The sequence below is a fragment of the Podarcis muralis genome, chromosome 3 (genome assembly GCF_964188315.1).
Source record: "Podarcis muralis chromosome 3, rPodMur119.hap1.1, whole genome shotgun sequence".
NCBI classification, from domain to species: domain Eukaryota; kingdom Metazoa; phylum Chordata; class Lepidosauria; order Squamata; family Lacertidae; genus Podarcis; species Podarcis muralis.
In genome coordinates this window covers 5,696,784-5,718,409 of record NC_135657.1, presented here as the reverse complement: position 1 = coordinate 5,718,409, position 21,626 = coordinate 5,696,784, and the positions used below count along the sequence as shown (strand labels likewise).

The following is a 21,626-nucleotide window of genomic DNA, read 5'->3' as shown; positions in this document are numbered from 1 at the left end:
AGTTAACTCTCACTTGGACTACTGCAATGTGCTCTATGTGGGGCTACCTTTGAAGGTGACCTGGAAACTATAACTAATCCATAATGTGGCAGCCAGACTGGTGACTGGGAGTGGCTGCCAAGACCATATAACGTTGGTCCTGAAAGACCTACATTGGCTCCCAGTATGTTTCCGAGCACAATTCAAAGTGTTAGTGCTGACCTTGAAAGCCCTAAATGGCCTCGCCCCAGTATACCTGAAGGAGCATCTCCACCCACATCGTTCAACCGGGACACTGAGGTTCCACGCCAAGGGCCTTCTGGCGGTTCCCTCACTGCGAGGGATATATATATATATATAATTATTAAATTTTGTTTTACAATTTCAAATAACCATTTTACATACACATCAGTGACGCTCCTTCTTCTCTTTCCATGGTTCATTTTGCATCTCTTCCATCCCTACATATTTTACAAAAACTATTCCAATCAGTTTGGCGTTATTACATCCGTCAAAAATTACTTACACTGTTTAATTTATCTTAATGTTGCCAGCGTTTTCAGCTGTACACAGCTATTTTCCATATACTCAATAAACGTTTTCCAATCTTCTTTAAACGTATGTTCTTCTTGCTCTTATTCTATATGTTAAGTCTGCAAGTTGTGCATATTCTGTCAATTTTAGTTGCCAATCTTCTTTAGTTGGGACCTCACTCATTTTCCATTTCAGGGCTAACAAAACGTGGGCTCCAGTTGTTGCATACATAAATAACCTTTTCTGACGCCTGGGGATTTCAGTCCGAGTTACCCCCAACAGAAAGGACTCTGGGTTTTTTGAAAAAGTAATTTTAAACATTTTTTTCAATTCATTATGATATGAATCATTTCCCAATACTCTTTTACCTTTTTACATGACCTACCCTTACTGATCTAGTCAGTTGTCACTTTTGAAGTGGGAGTCAGCAGGTCTACCAACTTCTTTATTTGCACAGACAATTTTTCTTTTGGGAGTGGGGGAAGAAAGTTCAGCTTGAAACCAAGCCAGTATCATAAAGGGACATCGCTGCATTTCCTGACACAGATGTTTTGGGCTTGCTCTTGCACCATCGCTGCATTTGCTTCGATCGCTTGCTTTCGTTTCTCCCATACTCCCTTCCACCAAGACGGAGAATTGTCTTTGGAAAAGACCACACTTCCCAGATGCTTACACTCAGGAGCCAAAACACAGCTGGTAGAGACATTAGGAAACAACACATCATGTACAGTATAGGTTCTACTGTGCAAAATACTAGAAACCGATAAGCCAAAATGAGTGAGCTGGAATGCTTGGTTTCAAGGGAGATTTTGGTGATATGAGTGTAACACAAACCGGGTGGAATGGAGAGACTTGGTGGGGTATGTTTATTTTCGGAAAGAGAAGCGCATGCTGAAGGTATATTGCTATGCAGGTCAAAGAGTACACAGTCCACCATGCTGTGCTTGATAGCACTGTATTCACCATACCCAATCGGTTCAGCATCTTGCATCAGGTCTTGGCCACCACTTAAGATCAAGCCCAGGTTCGTTTCCCCTCTCATCTATCCCAAGGCACAGCTTCCTGATGTATATTACGCTATAGCAAGCGTAGTTTTGGTCAGAATCAAGGAGACACTTCCAGAATTAATGCTAAATACATTACTTATGGGAAATGAGCCGCCATAGCTCAAGGAGGCTATGAAAATTTGTGTCCAGGAATTTTTAGACGTCGTCTACCCATGTATTGGGACGTGGGTGGCACTGTGGGTTAAACCACAGAGCCTAGGACTTGCTGATCAGAAGGTCGGCGGTTGGAATCCCCATGACGGGGTGAGCTCCCGTTGCTCGGTCCCTGCTCCTGCCAACCTAGCAGTTCAAAAGCACATCAAAGTGCAAGTAGATTAATAGGTACCGCTCCAGCGGGAAGGTAAACGGTGTTTCCGTGCGCTGCTCTGGTTCGCCAGAAGTAGCTTAGTCATGCTGGCCACATGACCCGGAAGCTGTATGCCGGCTTCCTCGGCCAGTAAAGCGAGATGAGCGCCGCAACCCCAGAGTCAGCCACGTCTGGACCTAATGGTCGGGGTCCCTTTACCTTTTACCCATGTACTATCTAAAACCAAAGGAGTGCATTGGTTGCCAATGATGTTGTTTTTTTCAGCTCTCCTACACTACTACTGGGTTCATGGTTGTACTGAGATTTGGTACCAGGGACTTCCTGATTCATAGCTCTTTCTCTCTTGCTCATAGCAGCTTGAGGAACATTTGTTGGGCTTAGGAGAGGACTCTGAGCATCATCTGCCCCCAATATTGGCTTTTGTTACCACCACCTTCCAGGGGTGCAGAGGCAGGAGCCAAAAGGTACCATTATTGAATGCCAGAGTCAGCACCTGGTATTCTGGGTCCATTACTATTGGGGGCAATATTACTAGGGTTGCCATATGTCTGGATTTCCCATTGATTTCATTAAAAAGCACAATAGTGCTAGGGAAAAAGCTCAACAACTTTCAGGGTGTCCTGGTTTTTAGTTTCTGAAATATGGCAACCCTACCTATACTTATGAGGGACGTGGGTGGCGCTGTGGGTAAAAGCCTCAGCGCCTAGGGCTTGCCGATCGAAAGGTTGGCGGTTCAAATCCCCGCGGCGGGGTGCGCTCCCACTGCTCGGTCCCAGCGCGGGCCAACCTAGCAGTTCTAAAGCACCCCCGGGTGCAAGTAGATAAATAGGGACCGCTTACCAGCGGGAAGGTAAATGGCGTTCTGTGTGCTGCGCTGGCTCGCCAGATGCAGCTTTGTCATGCTGGCCACGTGACCCGGAAGTGTCTCTGGACAGCGCTGGCCCCCGGCCTCTTGAGTGAGATGGGCGCACAACCCCAGAGTCTGTCAAGACTGGCCTGTACGGGCAGGGGTACCTTTACCTTTACTTACCTATACTTATGGCCTTCTTGATGTGAACCGCTTAGAGCAGGCATAGGCGAACTCGACCCTCCAGATTTTTTGGGACTACAATTCCCATCATCCCTGACCACTGGTCCTGTTAGCTAGGGATGATGGGAGTTGTAGGCCAAAAACATCTGGAGGGCTGAGTTTGCCTATGACTGGCTTAGAGACAGTTATGGCTGAAAAGCAGTATAAAAATACTGACCCAAATGGTTTCTCCCAGAAGGCAGGATATATTTAGAAAGTGCGGGGAGGGAGGGAGTGAATCTCCAGGAGTTGGTAACACAATGATCTAATCTGCATGCATAAATCAGTTTGAATGCGAATTCCTTGCAAATTTCATAAAATAAATGACACTGGAAAGGCAGACAAGAAAGATACAAGTGTAGCAAAAAAAGTCTTTAAATATTTTAATTGAGATCATTTACGCTACACCCACAAATCTAAAAGCAAAGTTGATAGCTATTTTTCCACTGCAGCTTTCCTAAAACAGACGAATAAACTTCAAACCCTTCCCCACTCTCTTTTTAAAATTTATTCCCCTCTCTGACAAAAGGCCGTGTAACAGCGTTTCCAGATTCTGTACAGAAAACGGCAAACATTCTCCAGCATGCGAGCACACGATTACCCCCAGGTGCTCCCAGGTCTGGTTCGCTTGAAAAATGAAAACTCGGAAGCAGCAGAAGGCCCACATTTAGGAATGAGATGCAGTTACAACTTAGTTTGTAAATAGTTAACAGACACGGTGTGGTACAGTAGGCTACAATGGTTCTACTCCGCTGCACAAAGATCTGCTAATATACTGGAGTTTTCCTGCTTTATAAAGAAAAGCACTGCTTTTTCTTTTTTTTTCTTTTGCAAGGCTTAAGAAAGCATCAAGGCGCCAATATGACATTAAATATCAGAGATGGAGGAGACAATAAACAGTAGTGCACTTGAAAACAAGATTGCCACATTCAAGAAAACGCTCAGTCCCAAATACAATCAAACTGCAGCCCTCCCTGTAAAGGTGCAATGCCCACTACTGAATTCAACTCCCAACGTGCAAAATCAAGTCATTTTTGGCAAACTGTGTACACACTTGTGGGGCTGTCCTTTGTGCCGCTGAAGGGCAGGGTCACTACATCCAGGCACCCCAAGCCCCACGGGAAACAGTAAAGCTTGGGTACAATCAGAGATGTTCAGCGTTCGATGCAAACAATCTACGACAAAAGTGTTTCCCTTTGGAAGGTCGACCATGGCTTCCTACATTCTACCTTTCTCAAGAGCATCCAACAGAATAATTAAGATATGGGAGACATTGGCTGGAGGTATGGGTAGCAGGGGCAGCTATAGGTTTCCGTCTGGCTCATGCTCTGGCGAGTAGGACTACTTAAAAGGCTTTGCGTTTTGAAGGTTGCACAAGCTCCCAAATTTAAGAGGAGGACTGGCACCAGGAGTTTGGGAAGCCTCGAGCAAAGCTTTCAGCAGGCATCCCTTTTTTCTGTTTTCACAGTAACTCACTAAGCCTATAACTCATATCATCCATGGACACAAGTGAAAAAAGTGCTTGGCTCCATCATTGCCCAAGTCTTTCCTTCTTCCCCGGTCCGAGGAACCCAATGTGAGACCTTCCTCTGGCAAAGTACAGTTGGCGACGCAGTGAATTTGGTGCGTTCTCCATCAACATTTGGGTCTGGGCGCTTGTGCAACCTCACACAATTTCAAGCATTAGCCACACCAGCAGGGATGTATCCAGCTGATACAACCATAGCAAAGCAACGTGGGCCAAATTTAAAGCTCTCAAGCATTTCTGCTAAGCACATTAATTTTTGGGTGGGTGGGGGGGATTCTATGTCCAGCAAGGGCACATCACAATGCCAAGTACTTGAAAAGTAAGCAGATACCTGGGCCTCTTACTGTGGAACAGCAGAGGTTCAGAAGAATATGGATTGATCCAACGAGTTGTTTCCTAAACGCGTGCTAATTTCAAAAATCAAGGTAGCAGAGTCTTCTTGAATGCCAGGATGAAGCCGTAACTTCAAAACATTTAAAGAGGGGGACTCAACAAAGTGGAAATTGGAACAGGAACACATCCACAACATGACGAGAATCTGACACCTATCAATCACAGCAAGCTCACCAATTTCTTCAGATGTAAGCATTCAAGGAGGGAGATGTACAGCTAGACAGTTAGGAATCCGACTGCTCAAAAATAGCTTTTCTCTGTTTTCACAGTAACTCACTGAGCCCATAACTCATCAGAAATAGGTTGAAGATTTGGGGTGGTATTAAGCTATGCTTTACTCAAGAGCAGACCTATTGAAATTAATGGTCTTAACTTGGCTGTGCTCATTCATTTCAGTGGGCCTACTATGAGCAAATGTAGCTGAATATCATTCTTGGTACAGTAGTGAACTTGAGGGGAAAAATTATCAGTAGCATAATTTCATGTCACCCTTTGCAACAGCATCAAAGAAAGAAAGAAAGAAAATGCAGTTTTACTGCTTTAACTGGGTGAAAAATAATCACTTCCGAAAACAAGTAGGCAAGCAGATTTTGGTGTCCTCACACCAATTTTTAACCAACACCTATGTATATATACAGAAAAATAAAAATGGGAGAGGGGATTTATGACAGGTCCAATCATTAGGAATTGTGATTCTGTGAAGGCTTTTTGGAATACACCTGGAAGAATTCCCAACCATCTCCCAGGACTACAATTCCCAGAATTCTTTGTAGTGTAGAAATGCACTTGGAAAAGATGCCTTCAGGGGAGTCCCAAGATCCTTTGCCCTAATGAAACTCACATGGGGCGTCTAACAACTGGAATCAACATGATTAATGCTTCAGCTGGCAACATTCACCAAACAGTTTCAAAACCAAGCAAACAACATGAAATAATAAAAATAAAATAATAATAATAATATTACAGACAGTATGTACAACTCCCTTTAACCAGATACTTAAAAAAATTAAAAGCACCAAAAGATTAGCTGTTTTCAAACAGTGCAATCGAGATTAAGAACCATACAGTGCCAGCCTTCAAAGATTATGAACGAGCTTTTAAAAAATCCTTTAAGAATAAGCATGAAGAAGAAGAAGAAGAAGAAGAAGAAGAAGAAGAAGAAGAAGAAGAAGAAGAAGAAGAAGAAGAAGAAGAATTTCAAAACCAGGCAAATTTGAGATGGGACTGAAACTGAAACCAGTTCTGGAATTAGGTTTGATCTTTCTTAGGCCTCCAGAAACTGAACTGTGTCTGTAAGTAAAAGGCGAAAGATTTATACAATCTGAAGAGAAACCTGTGTCTATAAGGGCTTCCAATTCTCCTCCAGTTTATTGCCCAAAACTTAAAGAGACTGGGAACATAAGGAAGATGCTCCATAGATTAGGGCTGAAGCAGAGTGGGGACAGAGCTAGGATGCATCTAGGGCAGGGGCAAGGAGTCTATGGCCCTCCAAAGGTTGTTGGGTTACAGCTCCCTTCACCTCCAACCACTGGACATGCTGGCTAGGGCTAATGGGGCTTGGGGAGTCCCCCTGGAAAGTCACAGGAACCCCCATCCTTGGGGTGGGGATGTCTAACGGAAGAGAACACAAGCTGAAGCTAACAGCAAATGCACTCAAACTGAGCATCCTTTCACCCTGAGATTTTACTCCTTCCCCTGGAAAGCAAACCACTAACACGGTGCATTTTCAACCAGGTCTGTCCCTTTTACACTGCAATGTGATGCAAAGCCAAGGGAAGGTGTCTACAGGCCTACTTGTCAAAGACTTGGAGGGTGCCCAGCAGCTCTGAGCTCCCCCCTGCGGCTTGGGGGAAGGTAGGACTGCCTTCTCCTTGCACCAACCCAGATGAGAGAAATCCCTGCCTCTCCATCCATGCCGAAAGACCTGGGATGGAGTGTTCATTGCAAGCACCGACAGGGGCTGTAGCTGGTTAGCCCAGGATGTGCTTGCCCTCTCCAAGAGGGACAGAAATGTGTGCTATTGGGAATGGCAAGGACACTGTCCCTAAGTGCAGGGATTCCTCCCCTCCAAGAGACAGAATGAGGGAGATATGCAAGTCAGGTAACAACCGTCGATTGCCTATTCCAGATTTAGAATACCTGCCCTCCCGGGCAGCGGCAAGTTCTAAGGAGGAACAAGTTGTAACCTCTCCAGGAAGCACTTTGCCAAACTCAGTAAGCGACAGCGGAACCTGTATTTCAGCACCATAAAAATATTGGTTTGCAATGAACCACCGGTTTCGCAAAAGCGCCTCGTGTCAGATCCAATCATCTTTTGCATCTGTTGGGGTGGGAGGGAAGCCCTGACAGCAAATGGCCGAGCTGATGCGGCGACGTGTTCAGCTGCCCAGCAAACCTTTGGTGTCCTGGTTCTGTGAGGGAAGCGAGAGTTGTCAGTTTGGCTGGGACCCATGGCAAGAGGAGGCAACTATCCAGAGAGGGGGCTTGAGGAATTTCCCTCCGCTTCAGATGAGGAGGGGCCGTATGAGAGGAGGAGAGGGTTAGAGATGGGGAGTCTGCAGGAAGTGGGGTGGAAGCAGGCCGTAAAAGCATTTCAATACTAGGAGGCAAAACAGCTGTATAGATGGTAGTCAGAAAAAAGCATCTAGGCCACAGCCACCTGAAAAGGGTGGCAAAGATTTTAAGCCACAGGAGGAGCTATAATATATATATATTCAAACCGCACAGCCAAAAAGCACAGCAATGTTCTCCAAAAGGCTTTGACTCACTCGAGGTTCCACAATAAGACGCGACGGCAGCGGCCACACCAAGCGTTAGTCACCCATTGCCAAAGGATGAGCAGGTGCAAAGACACACACAAGCAGAGGAGATGGTTATCTGGAGATCCTGATTCCATGAGCAGGCCTTAGATCCACAGGATCAGAGATGACAGCTCAACCCACACCAAACTGACTGCACGTGCGAGCTAAGCTGAATACAGACGACCAGCTGGGAACGGCAAGCCTAGCAGATATTCAGAATCTATACTATTCGGAATCTATCCCAGACAGCAAACACAGGGGCTTCCCTGTTCAGTTGGGTGGGCTGGAATTCCGTCACTCCACTTGGAAGCTTTTAAATCCTGGGCTTCACGGCCCACAGAGCAAGTCTTAAGATTCCATGGCGTTAGGATAAGGCTTTGCAAAGCACACTTGCCATCATGGCTTAACCTCCGTTTTCTTCCTATTAAATAACATAGGCAACAATCAAGTTCGGGAGATTATGGAGCCATGGTCTTGGCATGCTTCTTCCTACATGGGACGCCTGCTTGATCCTCAGAGCTGAGATCTTCACCAGCATTCACAAACCCTTTGCGCCCTCCAGAACTACAATTCCTAGGGGGTATGATGGGAGTCCAAAACATCCGGAGGGCACCAGGTTGGTGGAAGCTGGTTTGAGGCAGGTAGGTCAGCCGCTCCTGGGAGCAAGCGAGAGGACCATCAGTATGGATGTTTCCTCCGCAGCAGAAACATTCCCTGGGGGTTGTTCAGCTGCCCTGTCCCTTCGGAGCAAGGTTTCCTGCTTGCGCAACAGGAACCGCCCTCCCGGAGCCCTCCCTAAATCGGATCCCAAGGCTTGGGGGAACCCCTAGGAAAGATTCAGGAGGCATGCGGGGGAGTTCTGCAACGTAAGCTGATATCCAAAGCTGCACTCGAGGAATGATTTGCTTAGCACCTATCCTGTAAGTGCCTGCTGGACCAGGCCAATGGTCCATCTAGTCCCGCATCCTGTTCTCAGTGGCCACCCAGGGGCCCGTGGGAAGCAGGATTCTGAATGTCACTCGCTTTGGAAGAACAGCAGGAAGGGCCGTTGGCCTCACCTCCTACTTGGGGGCTTCCCGGAGGCATCAGACTGTGAGAAAACGGGATGCTGGACTAGGTGGGTCTTTGGTCTTCTCTGCTCATGCATTTATGCAAAAACTGGCAAGCCATTCTCACTTTCCACATGCAGGGCTTAAGAACAAACTCTCCCCCAAACACAATGGGCAACCTTCCAACAACACCCCCCTCCCCCCTAGCGTGAAGTGGTACGGTCCTTAAAGGGCTCTACCATACATTTTATCTTGTGCCCATTCAGATATCCAAATTAAGATTTCAGGATGGTGTAGGAGGCACCCAAGGAAAGTGGTGGAAAGGAGTCCCTGCCTTTTGCGAGAGATCATCTCCACGTTTACCGTCTGTGTGCCACAATGCCAAGCACGGAAAGATGCTATTAGGATTTGGGATTAAGCTGAAGCAAGCTGTCTAGCCCAGGAACAAAATCAAAAATCAAAACCCATGTGCTTGGGAGAAGCAGGATAGACGCGTCATCAAGACAGCCTTTCTCAGGCCAGGCAAAGAGCGCAAGACGCCCGCCAAGTCCTGAATGAACGAAACCTCTCTCAAGCCAAAAGACCAAAAGGCACCCCCTGCTGAATGCCACATGGGGGATGAGGTTCGGGAGCGGCTAGTGCTGACACTGGAACTGTACACACCATTTATTAGAGGTGGCAAGAGCTGCCGGGAGAGGACAGTCAGCTGAATTAAATCAAGAGTCTTCTCCTGTAAACAAAAGAGAAATGCCGCCATTCCAAAACAGGAGGGGGGAGGTGAGAGAGGGGGAGAAAATAGTGTCAAGTGAGGAACTGAGATGCAATAATAATAATAATAATAATAAAGACAACGTGTGTGTAGGGGGAGGAATGTTCGACTCGACTTCACCAGAAAGGAGCTCGAGCGCATGCAAGTCTTGGAGGGTTTAGTGCTTTATAGTGTGTGGGGGCAACTTGCCCGACAGAGAAAGGGGGACAATCTGGCCCGCGGCAGGGAGCCTGGCGCAGCCTCAGGGGCTCTCCGGCACCCCGTCTTCCTGTGTGGTGTCATCCGTCTCCAGCTCGGCCAGCTGCCGCCTCAGCAGGTTGACTTTCACCTGCAGCTCCTTATTGTACTTGATGATGTTGATCATTTCTTCGTAGGATTCATCCAGGAATTTGGACGACCGGTTCCAGCGGAGGAAGACACCTGGTGTGGGAGATAAAAAAAATTTCTCAGACAATTGAGAGATATGGAATAAGACACAAAATGTAACGTGCCAAAACTTTTGACTGTGAACTTAAGTCTTTGTACTGCATAGCTGTCAATGTTTTCCTTTTTTAAAGGGAAATTCCCTTATTCCGAAAAGGATTCCTCGCAAGAAAAGGGAAAAGGGAAAAGATGTAGAAACAGCAATAATCTTGAAGACCAAAAGGGAGCAGTTTTTAAGATGAAGACCAAAAAAAGAAAAAAAAAAAGAAAAAAAAAGGTTGGAGACTATAGTAGGATCAGTTTCCTGTACTTGGGAAAGTAATTTTATTTCAGGAGACCAGACTGCTACTGCTATTAACAAGTGGCATTTAGTGATTTGTGTGTGTGTTTTAATGGATTGTGGCTTTTTAAATGTATTCTTCTTGACCAGCTTTTATCGTAAACCACCTGTGCAAAGGGTGATATATAAATCCCCTTTCATCCACATTTCGCCTTTAACAATAACCCTGTAAGGGTGAGACAGTGATTGGCTCAAGGTCACCCAGCGAACATTATGGCTGACTGGGGATTTGAACTCGGGTCTCCCAGGTCATAGCCTGAACACTCTAACCACAATGTCCTCCCAGGCACTTTATCTGCTCAAAATCCCCTTTGCACAGCTGGTTTTCCCGCTAGCAGAGGGTGAAAAGGTCGTGCAACTTTTCTCCCGCAGTCCAAGGAAATAAAGGCCACGTAATCATTGAAACATGCTGTGCCCTGTTGCCAAACCTGTGCTGAGAGGAGGAAATGGAGCAGAACCTCTGGTGGTGAACGTACGGGAATGTGACTCCAAGAGGAGGCAATCCTTGAAGTGAGAAGCGCTTTGCACCTCTACACTGTTCAGAATATTAGGCTGGGTGGGCATCTAATCCTGGCATCCCATGAAACGTGACCGTCTTGACTGGGTGTTCAATGCAGGAGAGGCTGAGTGAGCGCAAACAGGAACTGGGCAGGAAGATTAAATGGTTTCTTACGCATTGTGGATTTTTGAGAGGTTACTTCCCCAGATCCTCTGCGGGCAAAGGGAGGCACACTAGTGCCCAGGGGCAACATGCTGGCATCTTATTTATTTACAAAAAATATTTGCATACTACTGTGTCATTAAAACCCACCACACATATTGGAGCAGTTTAAAGCAACAAAAGCAAACAATAAAACCATAAAAAGTTTAAAATAGACATCAATGAACCGTTGTGTATTATTAACTGCCTGCATAGGCCTGCAGGATAGACGAGTTTTAAGCAGGTGTTTAAAAGCAGGAACAGAAGGCACCTGCTGAATATCTAGTGGCAGAGAGTTCCAGAGGACTGGGCCGATGACATGAAAGACTCGGTTTCTCACTGTTGTTAAATGAACCTCACCAACTCAGGGAATGACCAAAGGCAGATGTTTCTGTGATGATGTTAAGGCACGGGTGCCTGACTATGGCCAGGAATATCTTCCTTTCCCAAAGAAAGGGGACAGCTAGCACACCAGCCTAAGCAGGCAAAACTTGCTGCCAGCCACTGCCACCACCTGGGCACCCGTGAATTGCACCAGATCAAAGAACCTCTCTACGACCTACCTTCCCAGAGCTGCAGGCTCTGCGGTGCCACAGAAGGCCAGATGACCAGGCTGTTGGCCTCAAAGAGGGGGTTCTTGAATCTGTTGAGCTCTTCCGGCCGATTCACCCAGGACCACAGGGACATCGTCTTCTGGGGCAGCTTGAGCTTACACCTGGCAAAGAGACCAGCCGTCAGCCACATGTCTCTTTTGAGCATAAAAAAACATCAACTCCATTCACTAAGCCAAGCCTAAGAGTTCAGAAAGCATGGGAATCACCTGCTTGTTGCCAAATCTTTCCTCTGATTTCTCTGCAACTTTGCAAACAACCTAGAGGAAGATGGATCTCTCTCACACACACACTCTCTGTACAGGGCATGTGAGAAGGCAGAAACAAGAGACCTTCATGCTGCCTTTGCCTAACTTCCCATGGAATCAAGGGAGCACCAAGTGAAACTCTGGATACCGACACTGACCCCGGGGAAAACAGTAGATCACGTGCTCCTGAATAAGCCAAAGGCAGGTGTGAAGGAACTCTTGCAGGGGCCAATGAAGAGCAAGCCAGTAAAGCCCGTTTTGCAAATGTAGAAATTTAGAAAATGCGCCTCTTTGCTACTCTGTGCAAATAAAAGCGATGTTTCAGCAATGCTGCCCAGTAACATGATGCACGGCTTCCCTCTTGTGGTGGGAAACTTAAGCGCATGTGGATTAGCAGGTTGTTATTATACAGTTCAAGGTCACCTCTGAGATATAAACACGGAGGGTTTGCACAAAAATCCAGGCCCACACACTGTTATGATTATTTATTTCATTTGTATGCCAATTGGCAGTTCACTACCTGCTAGTCACCCGATATCCTACAAAGCAAAACTCTAAACTAGCTCAGAAGCTCAGTAAAAATAAAATAAAAAAGGAGGATTACTGGATGTAAGCAATTGATTAATAAATCAGTGATGATCATAATTACAGTGGTACCTCGGGTTAAGCACTTAATTCGTTCTGGAGGTCTGTTCTTAACCTGAAACTGTTCTTAACCTGAAGCACCACTTTAGCTAATGGGGCCTCCTGCTGCCGCCGCGCCGCCAGAGCACGATTTCTGTTCTCATCCTGAAGCAAAGTTCTTAACCCAAGGTACTATTTCTGGGTTAGCGGAGTCTGTAACCTGAAGCGTATGTAACCTGAAGTGTCTGTAACCCGAGGAACCACTGTATTGATTTATTGATTGCCTTTTATGCCACTGCCAAGAGGCTTGTATATTCCTCATTATGAGCCTCATCCATATTGCACAGTGCAACTGAGACTGCCTAGACCCCTACATCCCTTTGTGTTTTCTCATCCATGATGCAGAGTGCAACTGAGACTGCCTAGGATGCCGACACCCCTCCCTCTTTGCCTCAGGGAACCCCAGAAGCGAAAAGCTCACCTACCTTTCGCTTTCATTGTTGCCCAGGAAAGTGCCGAACTGGGAGGCGTACGAATGCTCGAAGAGCATGATCAGGAAGTGGTAGTTGAACTCAAAGGAGCAAGGGAACTGGCGGAGGATCTGCCAGACGCAGTCCAGGAAGAGAAGGAAGACGGGGGCCTCCCACTTCTGCTTGCTGTTGGAGTAGGCGGACTGGGCACAGCGCTGCTGGAATGGGTGGCCGGCCTGTGGGGGCAAAAAAAATTAAAAAATAGAGAGAGGGTCTTCAATTAAGCAGAGCAAAGGGCACAGCTAGGAAAGAGTTATTTTAAAAATCTGTAACATAGCAAGCCTGTTGTCTTTGTCCATAGAGTTTTCTTGGCAGGGATACTGTAGTGGCTTGCCGGTTCCTGCTCCAGGTGGATCACCTTTGGTCAAAACTCTCCACTATGACCTGTCTGTCTTGGGTAGCCCTGCACGGCATAGCTCATAGCTTCTCTGAGTTATTCAAACAAAGGTCCGTATAGTTAAAGCTATAGTTTTCCCAGTAGTGATGTATGGAAGTGAGAGCCGGACCATAAAGAAGGCTGATCGCCAAAGAATTGATGCTTTTGAATTCTGGTGCTGGAGGAGACTCTTGAGAGTCCCATGGACTGCAAGAAGATCAAACCTATCCATTCTGAAGGAAATCAGCCCTGAGTGCTCACTGGAAGGACAGATCGTGAAGCTGAGGCTCCAATACTTTGGCCACCTCATGAGAAGAGAAGACTCCCTGGAGAAGACACTGATGTTGGGAAAGATGGAGGGCACAAGGAGAAGGGGACGACAGAGGACGAGATGGTGGGACAGTGTTCTCGAAGCTACCAGCATGAGTTTGACCCAAATGTGGGAGGCAGTGGAAGACAGGAGTGCCTGGCGTGCTCTGGTCCATGGGGTCACAAAGAGTCGGACACGACTAAACGACTAAACAACAACATGGCAAGTGTAAAAAACAAAGAATTCTGATGGAAAGAGGCACCGTATAGTAAGTCTTTTTGCTGGGCTGCAGAGAGGAAATTCTATGCGTAAGCAGAAAAGTGCATGACACTTTCCAAATCACAGTAATGGGTTAATTCCCTGCCCACAAGGAGCTTACAATTTAAGTCCGGGAGCAAACAGAGGCAAGGTATGGAGTCGTGAGTAACTGGAGGAAGAATGTGCATTTATTTCAATTGCAGGCTTAGTTATAGTAGGATACGGGGACTAAGGGGTTATGTGATGGTTGATCGTTAAGGTGGCCACAGTCATTCTGCTAGAAGTGCAAGGATTTCTGCTTCCATCATGGAACTTCTCCTCCCTCTCTCCATGCACCCTCCGCAGATCTGCTCTGCAGAACTGGGTGAACAACCAGAATAGATTTAAGAGGTGCATGTGTGGAACGGAGTGGAGGAGTTTGATCCTGCGGCCAGAAGTCCTTCTGCTAATAGAGCGACTTCATTGGATATCACCCTTGATGGAAAAATGCCCCAGAAGTGGAAATACCTGTAAGGTTTATTCAAAGTCATAAGGGACGGTGACAGCTAAGTGGAACCTCCAGAGCAAGAAACAGCGTACCACAGAATACCAACTACTGGGGATCAAACAGGAAGGGCTCTTAGTCCCTCCCCCCATTTTGTGAACATCCCAGAGGCAGCTGACAGCTGGAGCTACTTAAAGAGTGGAACGCGCTCCTGCTTGATGCAGTCATGGCCAACAACTAGGATGGCTTTGGAAGAAGGATTAGGCAAATTCATGGATGTAATAATAATAATAATAATAATAATTTATTTATACCCCGCCCATCTGGCTGGGCTTCCCCAGCCACTCTGGGCGGCTTCCAACAAAATACTAAAATACAATAACCTATTAAACATTAAAAGCTTCCCTGAACAGGGCTGCCTTCAGATGTCTTCTAAAAGTTTGATAGTTATTTTTCTCTTTGACATCTAGTGGGAGGGCGTTCCACAGGGCGGGTGCCACTACCGAGGAGGCCCTCTGCCTGGTTCCCTGTAACTTGGCTTCTCGCAGTGAGGGAACTGCCAGAAGGCCCTCGGCGCTGGACCTCAGTGTCTGGGTAGAATGATGGGGGTGGAGACGCTCCTTCAGGTATACTGGACCAAGGCTGTTTAGGGCTTTAAAGGTCAGCACCAACACTTTGAATTGCGCCCGGAAACGTACTGGGAGCCAGTGTAGGTCTTTCAAGACCGGTGTTATATGGTCTTGGCGGCCGCTCCCATTCACCAGTCTAGCTGCCGCATTCTGGATTAGTTGTAGTTTCCAGGTCACCTTCAAAGGTAGCCCCACATAGAGCACATTGCTGTAGTCCAAGTGGGAGACAACTAGAGCATGCACCACTCTGGTGAGAGAGTCTGCAGGCAGGTAGGGTCTCAGCCTGCATACCAGATGGAGCTGATAAACAGCTGCCTTGGACACAGAATTGACCTGCGCCTCCATGGACAGCTGTGAGTCCAGAATGACTCCCAGGCTGCGCACCTGGTCCTTCAGGGGCACAGTTACCCCATTCAGGACCAGGGAGTCCCCCACACCCGCCTGCTGTTGACATTTCCATTCCACCTTAAGGAACAGCATGAGATTGTTGCGTGTCACATGCCTGTTTACATTTCAGCACAGCTTGTTGGGAACTTCTGTTTGTGTATAGCTTTTGCTGTTCTCTCTGAGACGACATGAGAGAGAGAGAGACGACATGTTTCTTTGTTCTGATTTATGTTCAATAAATCTGTAGTTAAAGTACGACGTCACAAGCCTCACGCCTATTCCGCGTGCGCAGCACACTCTGCTAATAGCGTGCCCTGGCTTTTGAAGTCCGGGTCGCTGATTTACGTCGGAGCACGGGCCGATGGATGGAGACGGCACAGCTGGGGCTTGTCAGCTGGCCTCCCGGCCCTCTGCATATTGACAATGGCTACTAGCCACAATGGATGTGTTCTGCCTCCTCTGTTGAGGGCAATATGCCCCTGAATGCCAACTACTAGGTGTGCCAAGTGGTGAAGAGTCCTGTTGCATTCAGGCTTTCATCAGGGTATCTGGTTGGCCACTGGGTGGCGATGGGACGCCAGACTAGCTGAACCTTTGATCTGATCCTGCCGTTGGGCTTCTCTTGCCAGTCTTCTACAGTTAGTGCTTCCTGTCCATACACTAGTAACTCCCTGCTGTGCCCCCCCCCACGTCTTTTCAATTTATGAAGCAGGTCGTGCACTCGCTAGCTAAACGTGCGCTTATATGCATCCGAGTCGTTTCCCCTTACAAGCCTCCGTTTTGACAGATTAAAACGTTAACCCAGACGTGCATGGATGCGTCTCGTGCGGGTCGCTTAATGTTTTGTTACAAGGGGCAAAAAGCGAGGCGCTTCGAGCTGACTGCCGCGAGTTGGCAGTTGCTCGGAAAGGAGGGCCAGCGCAGGGATGCAGGCCACGGTTTTCCAGCCGGTGATTGTTTTGCAAGAAATGTCGCAGCACATCTCACCACGGGCGAACGCACCAGAGGGGTATAGTCAAGCGCAAAGCTGCCAAGCGGGCAGGACAGTGTTCTCGAAGCTCCCAGCATGAGTTTGACCAAACTGCGGGAGGCAGTGGAAGACAGGAGTGCCTGGCGTGCTCTGGTCCATGGGGTCATGAAGAGTCGGACATGATTAAACGACTAAACAACAATATTCTGGGCAGTGTACTTCTTACTGTGGGCTCCTCACCGCATCCAGGAGCTAGCAATCCGTCAGCTCTTACCTGCAGCCACTCCCTCTCAACCAGAGCTTCAAAACCGCGGATGGTCCTGCATCTGGGATCTAGGATGATCTGAGCCAGCGAGGTCACCTGTAGTGTTGAATCTGTGCCTTCAGTCCCATGGACCAGGACAGATGCTCCCTCCCTAGGAAAGGGCCAGAGGAACGTTGAGAAAGGGAGGCAAACATACTGAGCTGGCGTATGCACAGGGGCAACAGATTAAAGGCGGGAACACTTTTTCAGCCCAAGGTCCATGTTCTCTGGCAGGAAACCTTCTGGAGGCCAGAGGTGGGCAAGATCTTACCAGCTGCCCCAGAGCAGAATAACAACTCCCAATGGTTGTTAGCCAAATCTATTGATGAGACGTTTTGGTTTCTCAAGGGCTGCTGACCACAATAGGTGGACAGAGCCTCCACATTCCAGTGTACCTCTGGATATCAGTTTCTTGGAGAAAAACAACAGGGGCCGTAACCGCCAGCGAGTTTCCTGGAAAATTCTGCTATGAATGCAATAAGAGGACTAGATGGACCTTTGATCTGATCCAGCAGCAATCCTCTTCTTATGTTCTTTATTAACGTTCTAAACAAGCAAAGCTGTTTGGAGCGGCTCATTCCGTTAAACTGCAGTTCATCTCGAAAGCCCCAAACAACTTCAGACCTGAGGACTGGAGGCCTTATACATTCCTGCCCATCAACTGCACTCCTCAAACGGGGCACTGCTAAGCGTACAACATGCTCCCTGTGCACGTTTTTAGAGCATGCACCAGAAACGGGGCTTTTAGTGTTGCATCTCCAGCCTTCTGGAATCAGTTGCAAACCTAAGTTAGACAAGCACCTAGCATTTTGATATTCAAAAAAGCCCTTTTTTGTTTGAAAACGCTCTCCCTGAAGTATGACCCAATCATTTTACGGAATAATAATTTTGCAATTGTAGAAGCGTGTTTGTTTCTTTATGTTTACTGGGCCAGCGAACCTCTTGGATCTTATCTTATTGCATACCGCTTTGGTGACAGTGACGCTGCTTATAAATCTGCAAATAAATAAACAGATAACCGGAAGATGGGTCCCACCTGTCGATGCACTGAGCAGCCAAGCAGGCAGTGGTCAGGATCTCCTTGATGTGAGTCAGCCAGTTGGAAGCCTCCAGTTTGCTCAGCCAGCGGTCCATGTTATGCGACTGGTCATTGCAGGCCTCCACTAGCTTGATGAGGCTCTCTTGCAGAATGTTGTACCTGTGGGGAATGTTGTACCGGGTGAAGGGACAAGAATGACCACAATGAGCCTGCAGAGGGATCTGGTTGTACCTGGAGTGCTCAAATGCCCCAGGGAACTCTGGCCTTCCTTGTTATAGCAAAACAGCTTTGGTTTGAGACCTGCTCCCTCTGACCTGCAGGGCTGACATCAGGTGGAGCAGAAAGAGCCCAGGGAGCGACTCTGTGGCAACTGTACACCCTGATCTATACCACCTGGCTTTGGTCACTGGTCTACTAACTCCAGGCAATACCATCTTATCTACACACCAAATTTACAGGAAGAAAGACGGGGTGTGTGGGAAGAGTATGTTTGCATGGCTCTCCGCCCTTGCAAGCAGGACAAGAGCTGGAGATAGGCTGGACAGCAGTCTACAGAACGACGACAGCAATGCCACAGCTTATCCCCAAGTGCAGCTAACATTGAATTGTGCCATGGCATCAGCCAAAGCATGGCAAGACGCACAGCCTTGCTGTTTGTAACTGGGGACAATGCTTACCTTTGATTCTGCGTGTGAATGCACATATATAATACACATCAGTGGTTTGTCCATTAGGACGAATGGGGCGCTGATCAACTAATCTCAGCCTGCCTTCTTACTGACAACAAGTCTAGAGGGTGCCTGGCAGCTTCTTCCCCTGGCTCAGTGTTGCCTTTGCAGAACTGAGCCAGGGCTTTTTCGGCTGTGGCCCCGATCTGGTGGAACGCTCTGTCCCAAGAGACTAGGGCCCTGCGGGACTTGACATATTTCCGCAGGGCCTGCAAGACAGAGCTGTTCCACCAGGCCTTTGGCCAAGGCGCAGTCTGACCCCCTCCTTCTGTAATCCTCATAGCACTCTAGCCCAATGGTTGCCATTAATTTGATTTTGAATTGATTTTAGAATGAATTGATTTTAGAATGTATTTCAATTAATTTGATTGTGATTTTATGTAAACTGTGTTATTTTTACTGTTGTTAGCCGCTCTGACCCTGGCTTCGGCTGGGGAGGGCAGGATATAAATAAAATTTATTATTATTATTATTATTATTATTATTATTATTATTATTATTATTATTTGGCTGACTGACGTCCGAGGCCCTTTTAAATGTGTTGTGTAAGGGGGGGGGGCAGGAATTACTGGTTTGTTTTTGTTCTTATTTTTATTATACATTTCGTCTTTTTTATATTGCAATTTTATGTTGTGAAACGCCCTGAGATCTACAAAACAGTATACAGTCATACCTCGGGTTACAGACGCTTCACGTTGCGTTTTTTCGGGTTGTGGACCGCCAAAACCCAGAAGTACCGGAACGGGTTACTTCCAGGTTTCAGCGGTCGCGCATGCGCAGAAGCACCAAATCGCAACCCGCGTGTGCGCAGACACGCAGCGGACGCTGCGGGTTGCGAATGTGCATCCCACACGGATCACGTTTGCAACCCGAGCGTTCACTCTACAGATTTAATAAATAATAATCATAATAATAATAATCACAGGATTTTGGCTTTTGTGGGTGACATCTCCCCCCCCCCTTAAGCCAACGGCCTGTGGTTTAGACAGAGAGACCACTGCATCCAGTCCACCCAGCAAGTTCCATGGCTGAGCACGGGTTTCTAACTTCTGCCCGGAGGTCTAAAGCCACCTCCTCTCTCCTGCGTCCAGGGACTGGTCACAGGACATTTAATTGGTTATGAATTGGGACACTTAATGTCCTTTGATTGGATGCCCACAGGGCAGAAGGGGGAGATGGAGGAGAGGACAAGAAAGCAGAGCAGGAAGGATCTTAATTGAGAGAAGCAAACTTGGTGAACTCAAGGTCTGTCAGCTGCAGAAGCAGCAGCAAGAAACAGGGGCAATGAACTGTAAGGCACGAAGGCTTACGGGGCAGGATTTAAAAGGAAGCTGACAGGAGCCTCCCGTGGAAATGGACTTCGGGGTTCTAATTTACTGGACACACTTACTAGGATGAAACCAATTAAAAGAGGAGTCCATGGAGGTGCTTCACCTAAAAGTATAACCAAGAAAACCCCAAACCCAGACGGCTGTCAGCAAACCAAACACAAAAGAGGTTAATTCTCTCCCCTCTACCCACACACTTGAGGAAATCTATCGGGGATAGTTCCTTTCTTTAAATAGAAAAATAAAATGTTGCAATTAAGAATGGGCAATCTTTTAAAAAAGATATAAACCAAGAATTGCGTAATTTCTATATGCACCCAGAATTTTATTAATTTTGCATTAGTTCTGATTTATATTTTTCCTTCCTGTTTTTAATTTGCAAAATTGGTTTTTAAAATGCCCCCACTCATCTTCTGCAAGAGTGAAACTGCACCTCTGTACAAAATGTCATTTTATTTAGAAATAATTTATCTTCTATACTTTTAGAAATATTATTACCTCACAAGTGAAGAACCTGGTATCAGCTTTCCGGAATCTATAAATTCCTGCTGGAGGCTAAGGGCAGTGTTTGCAAACAAAAAATTTACAGAAATAACCAGATCTGCAGAGCTAGATTAACTCTTCCAAAATTGACCGAAACAAAACTAGTACAGTCAAACCTTAGTTGTCGAACGTAATCCATTCCAGAAGACCATTTGACTTCTGAAACATTCAATAACCGAGGCGTGGCTTCCGATTGGTTGCAAGAGCTTCTTGCACTCAAGCGGAAGCTGTGTTGGGATGTTTGAGTTCTGAGGAACGTTCGAAAACCGGAGCGATTACTTCCGGGTTTTCGGCGTTCGGGAACCGAAATGTCTGAAAACAGAGCTGTTTGAGGACCAAGGTTTGACTGTATGAGGTTTTTTTTTTACATTAGCCATCCATTCTCAAGCCTGTGCAAAAATATTCATATTTCTTGGGGCCGTGGGAATCCAGTAATGAAGAGGCCCCTGTTACTTTCTATTTTGTGCAGAGCTTCCCTCAACCACTATCTGAAACCCTGCAAAACCATCCTCTGGTTCTAAAGTCTAACATGCTTTCAAATTGCATGCTGCGACAAAGCCTCGAGGACTGGAAGCTTGATTTAAGCAAAAACGAGAGCCCAAGCTCTCAGTGTGCCATACTAACGTGGGTTTTGTTTCTGTTTTTTTAAAAAAACATTTCCACACTACAGTGCGATCAGGCAATGTGCGATCAGGCAGCTGAAGTTGCCTAGACACCACACTGCCTGTCGATTTACAATAAATTTGAAGCCAGTCAAATAAGAGACATCAGACACAATCGTTTGGGAAGGCGGTTCACACAGAATGCTGCCGTGATTCTTTTGGTGCCCAGTGGATCTGAACTTTCAGATTTTGTACTCTCAGCTACCTTGAACAGAGAAATAAATGTGTTTGCGATATCATCACAGGCTGCTTTACAAACTCGGTAGACCACAGAGACAACCCACTCCGGTTGAGTTCACTGGCCGTGTGCAAGCATTGGACTGTAAAATATCCCACCTTAAAATTTATTATATTGCTACCACAGCCTTCCTCCAAAGAGCTCGGAGTGGAGTGCACACAAACACCACCTCTGCATCTCCTTAAGCCTCATGCAGTGATTCTAAAGGGAAGCATAGGTAAACCTGGCCCTCCAGATGTTCTGGGACTACAACTCCCATGATCCCTAGCTAACAGGACCAGTGGTCAGGGATGATGGGAATTGTAGTCCCAAAACATCTGGAGGGCCGAGTTCGCCTATACCTGTTCTATGGGATGCGGGTGGTGCTGTGGTCTAAACCACTGAGCCTCTTGGGCTTG

General features: G+C 46.9%; 1 protein-coding gene across 2 annotated transcripts in view; it reads right to left on the bottom strand.

The window, feature by feature from the left end:
* Positions 1-5,389: 5,389 nt before the first annotated feature.
* MTMR9 (myotubularin related protein 9) overlaps positions 5,390-21,626 on the bottom strand; it is a 29,257-nt gene continuing 13,020 nt past the window's right edge. For both annotated transcript variants that reach the window (XM_028725195.2, XM_028725194.2), the window contains exons 7-11: positions 17,727-17,888; positions 16,661-16,802; positions 12,928-13,148; positions 11,523-11,674; positions 5,390-9,916 (exon numbers count right to left, since the gene is read on the bottom strand). In XM_028725195.2, the coding sequence (XP_028581028.1) occupies positions 9,738-9,916; positions 11,523-11,674; positions 12,928-13,148; positions 16,661-16,802; positions 17,727-17,888 (856 nt within the window). In that variant the 3' untranslated portion in view covers positions 5,390-9,737. The remainder of the gene's footprint in view (positions 9,917-11,522; positions 11,675-12,927; positions 13,149-16,660; positions 16,803-17,726; positions 17,889-21,626) is intronic.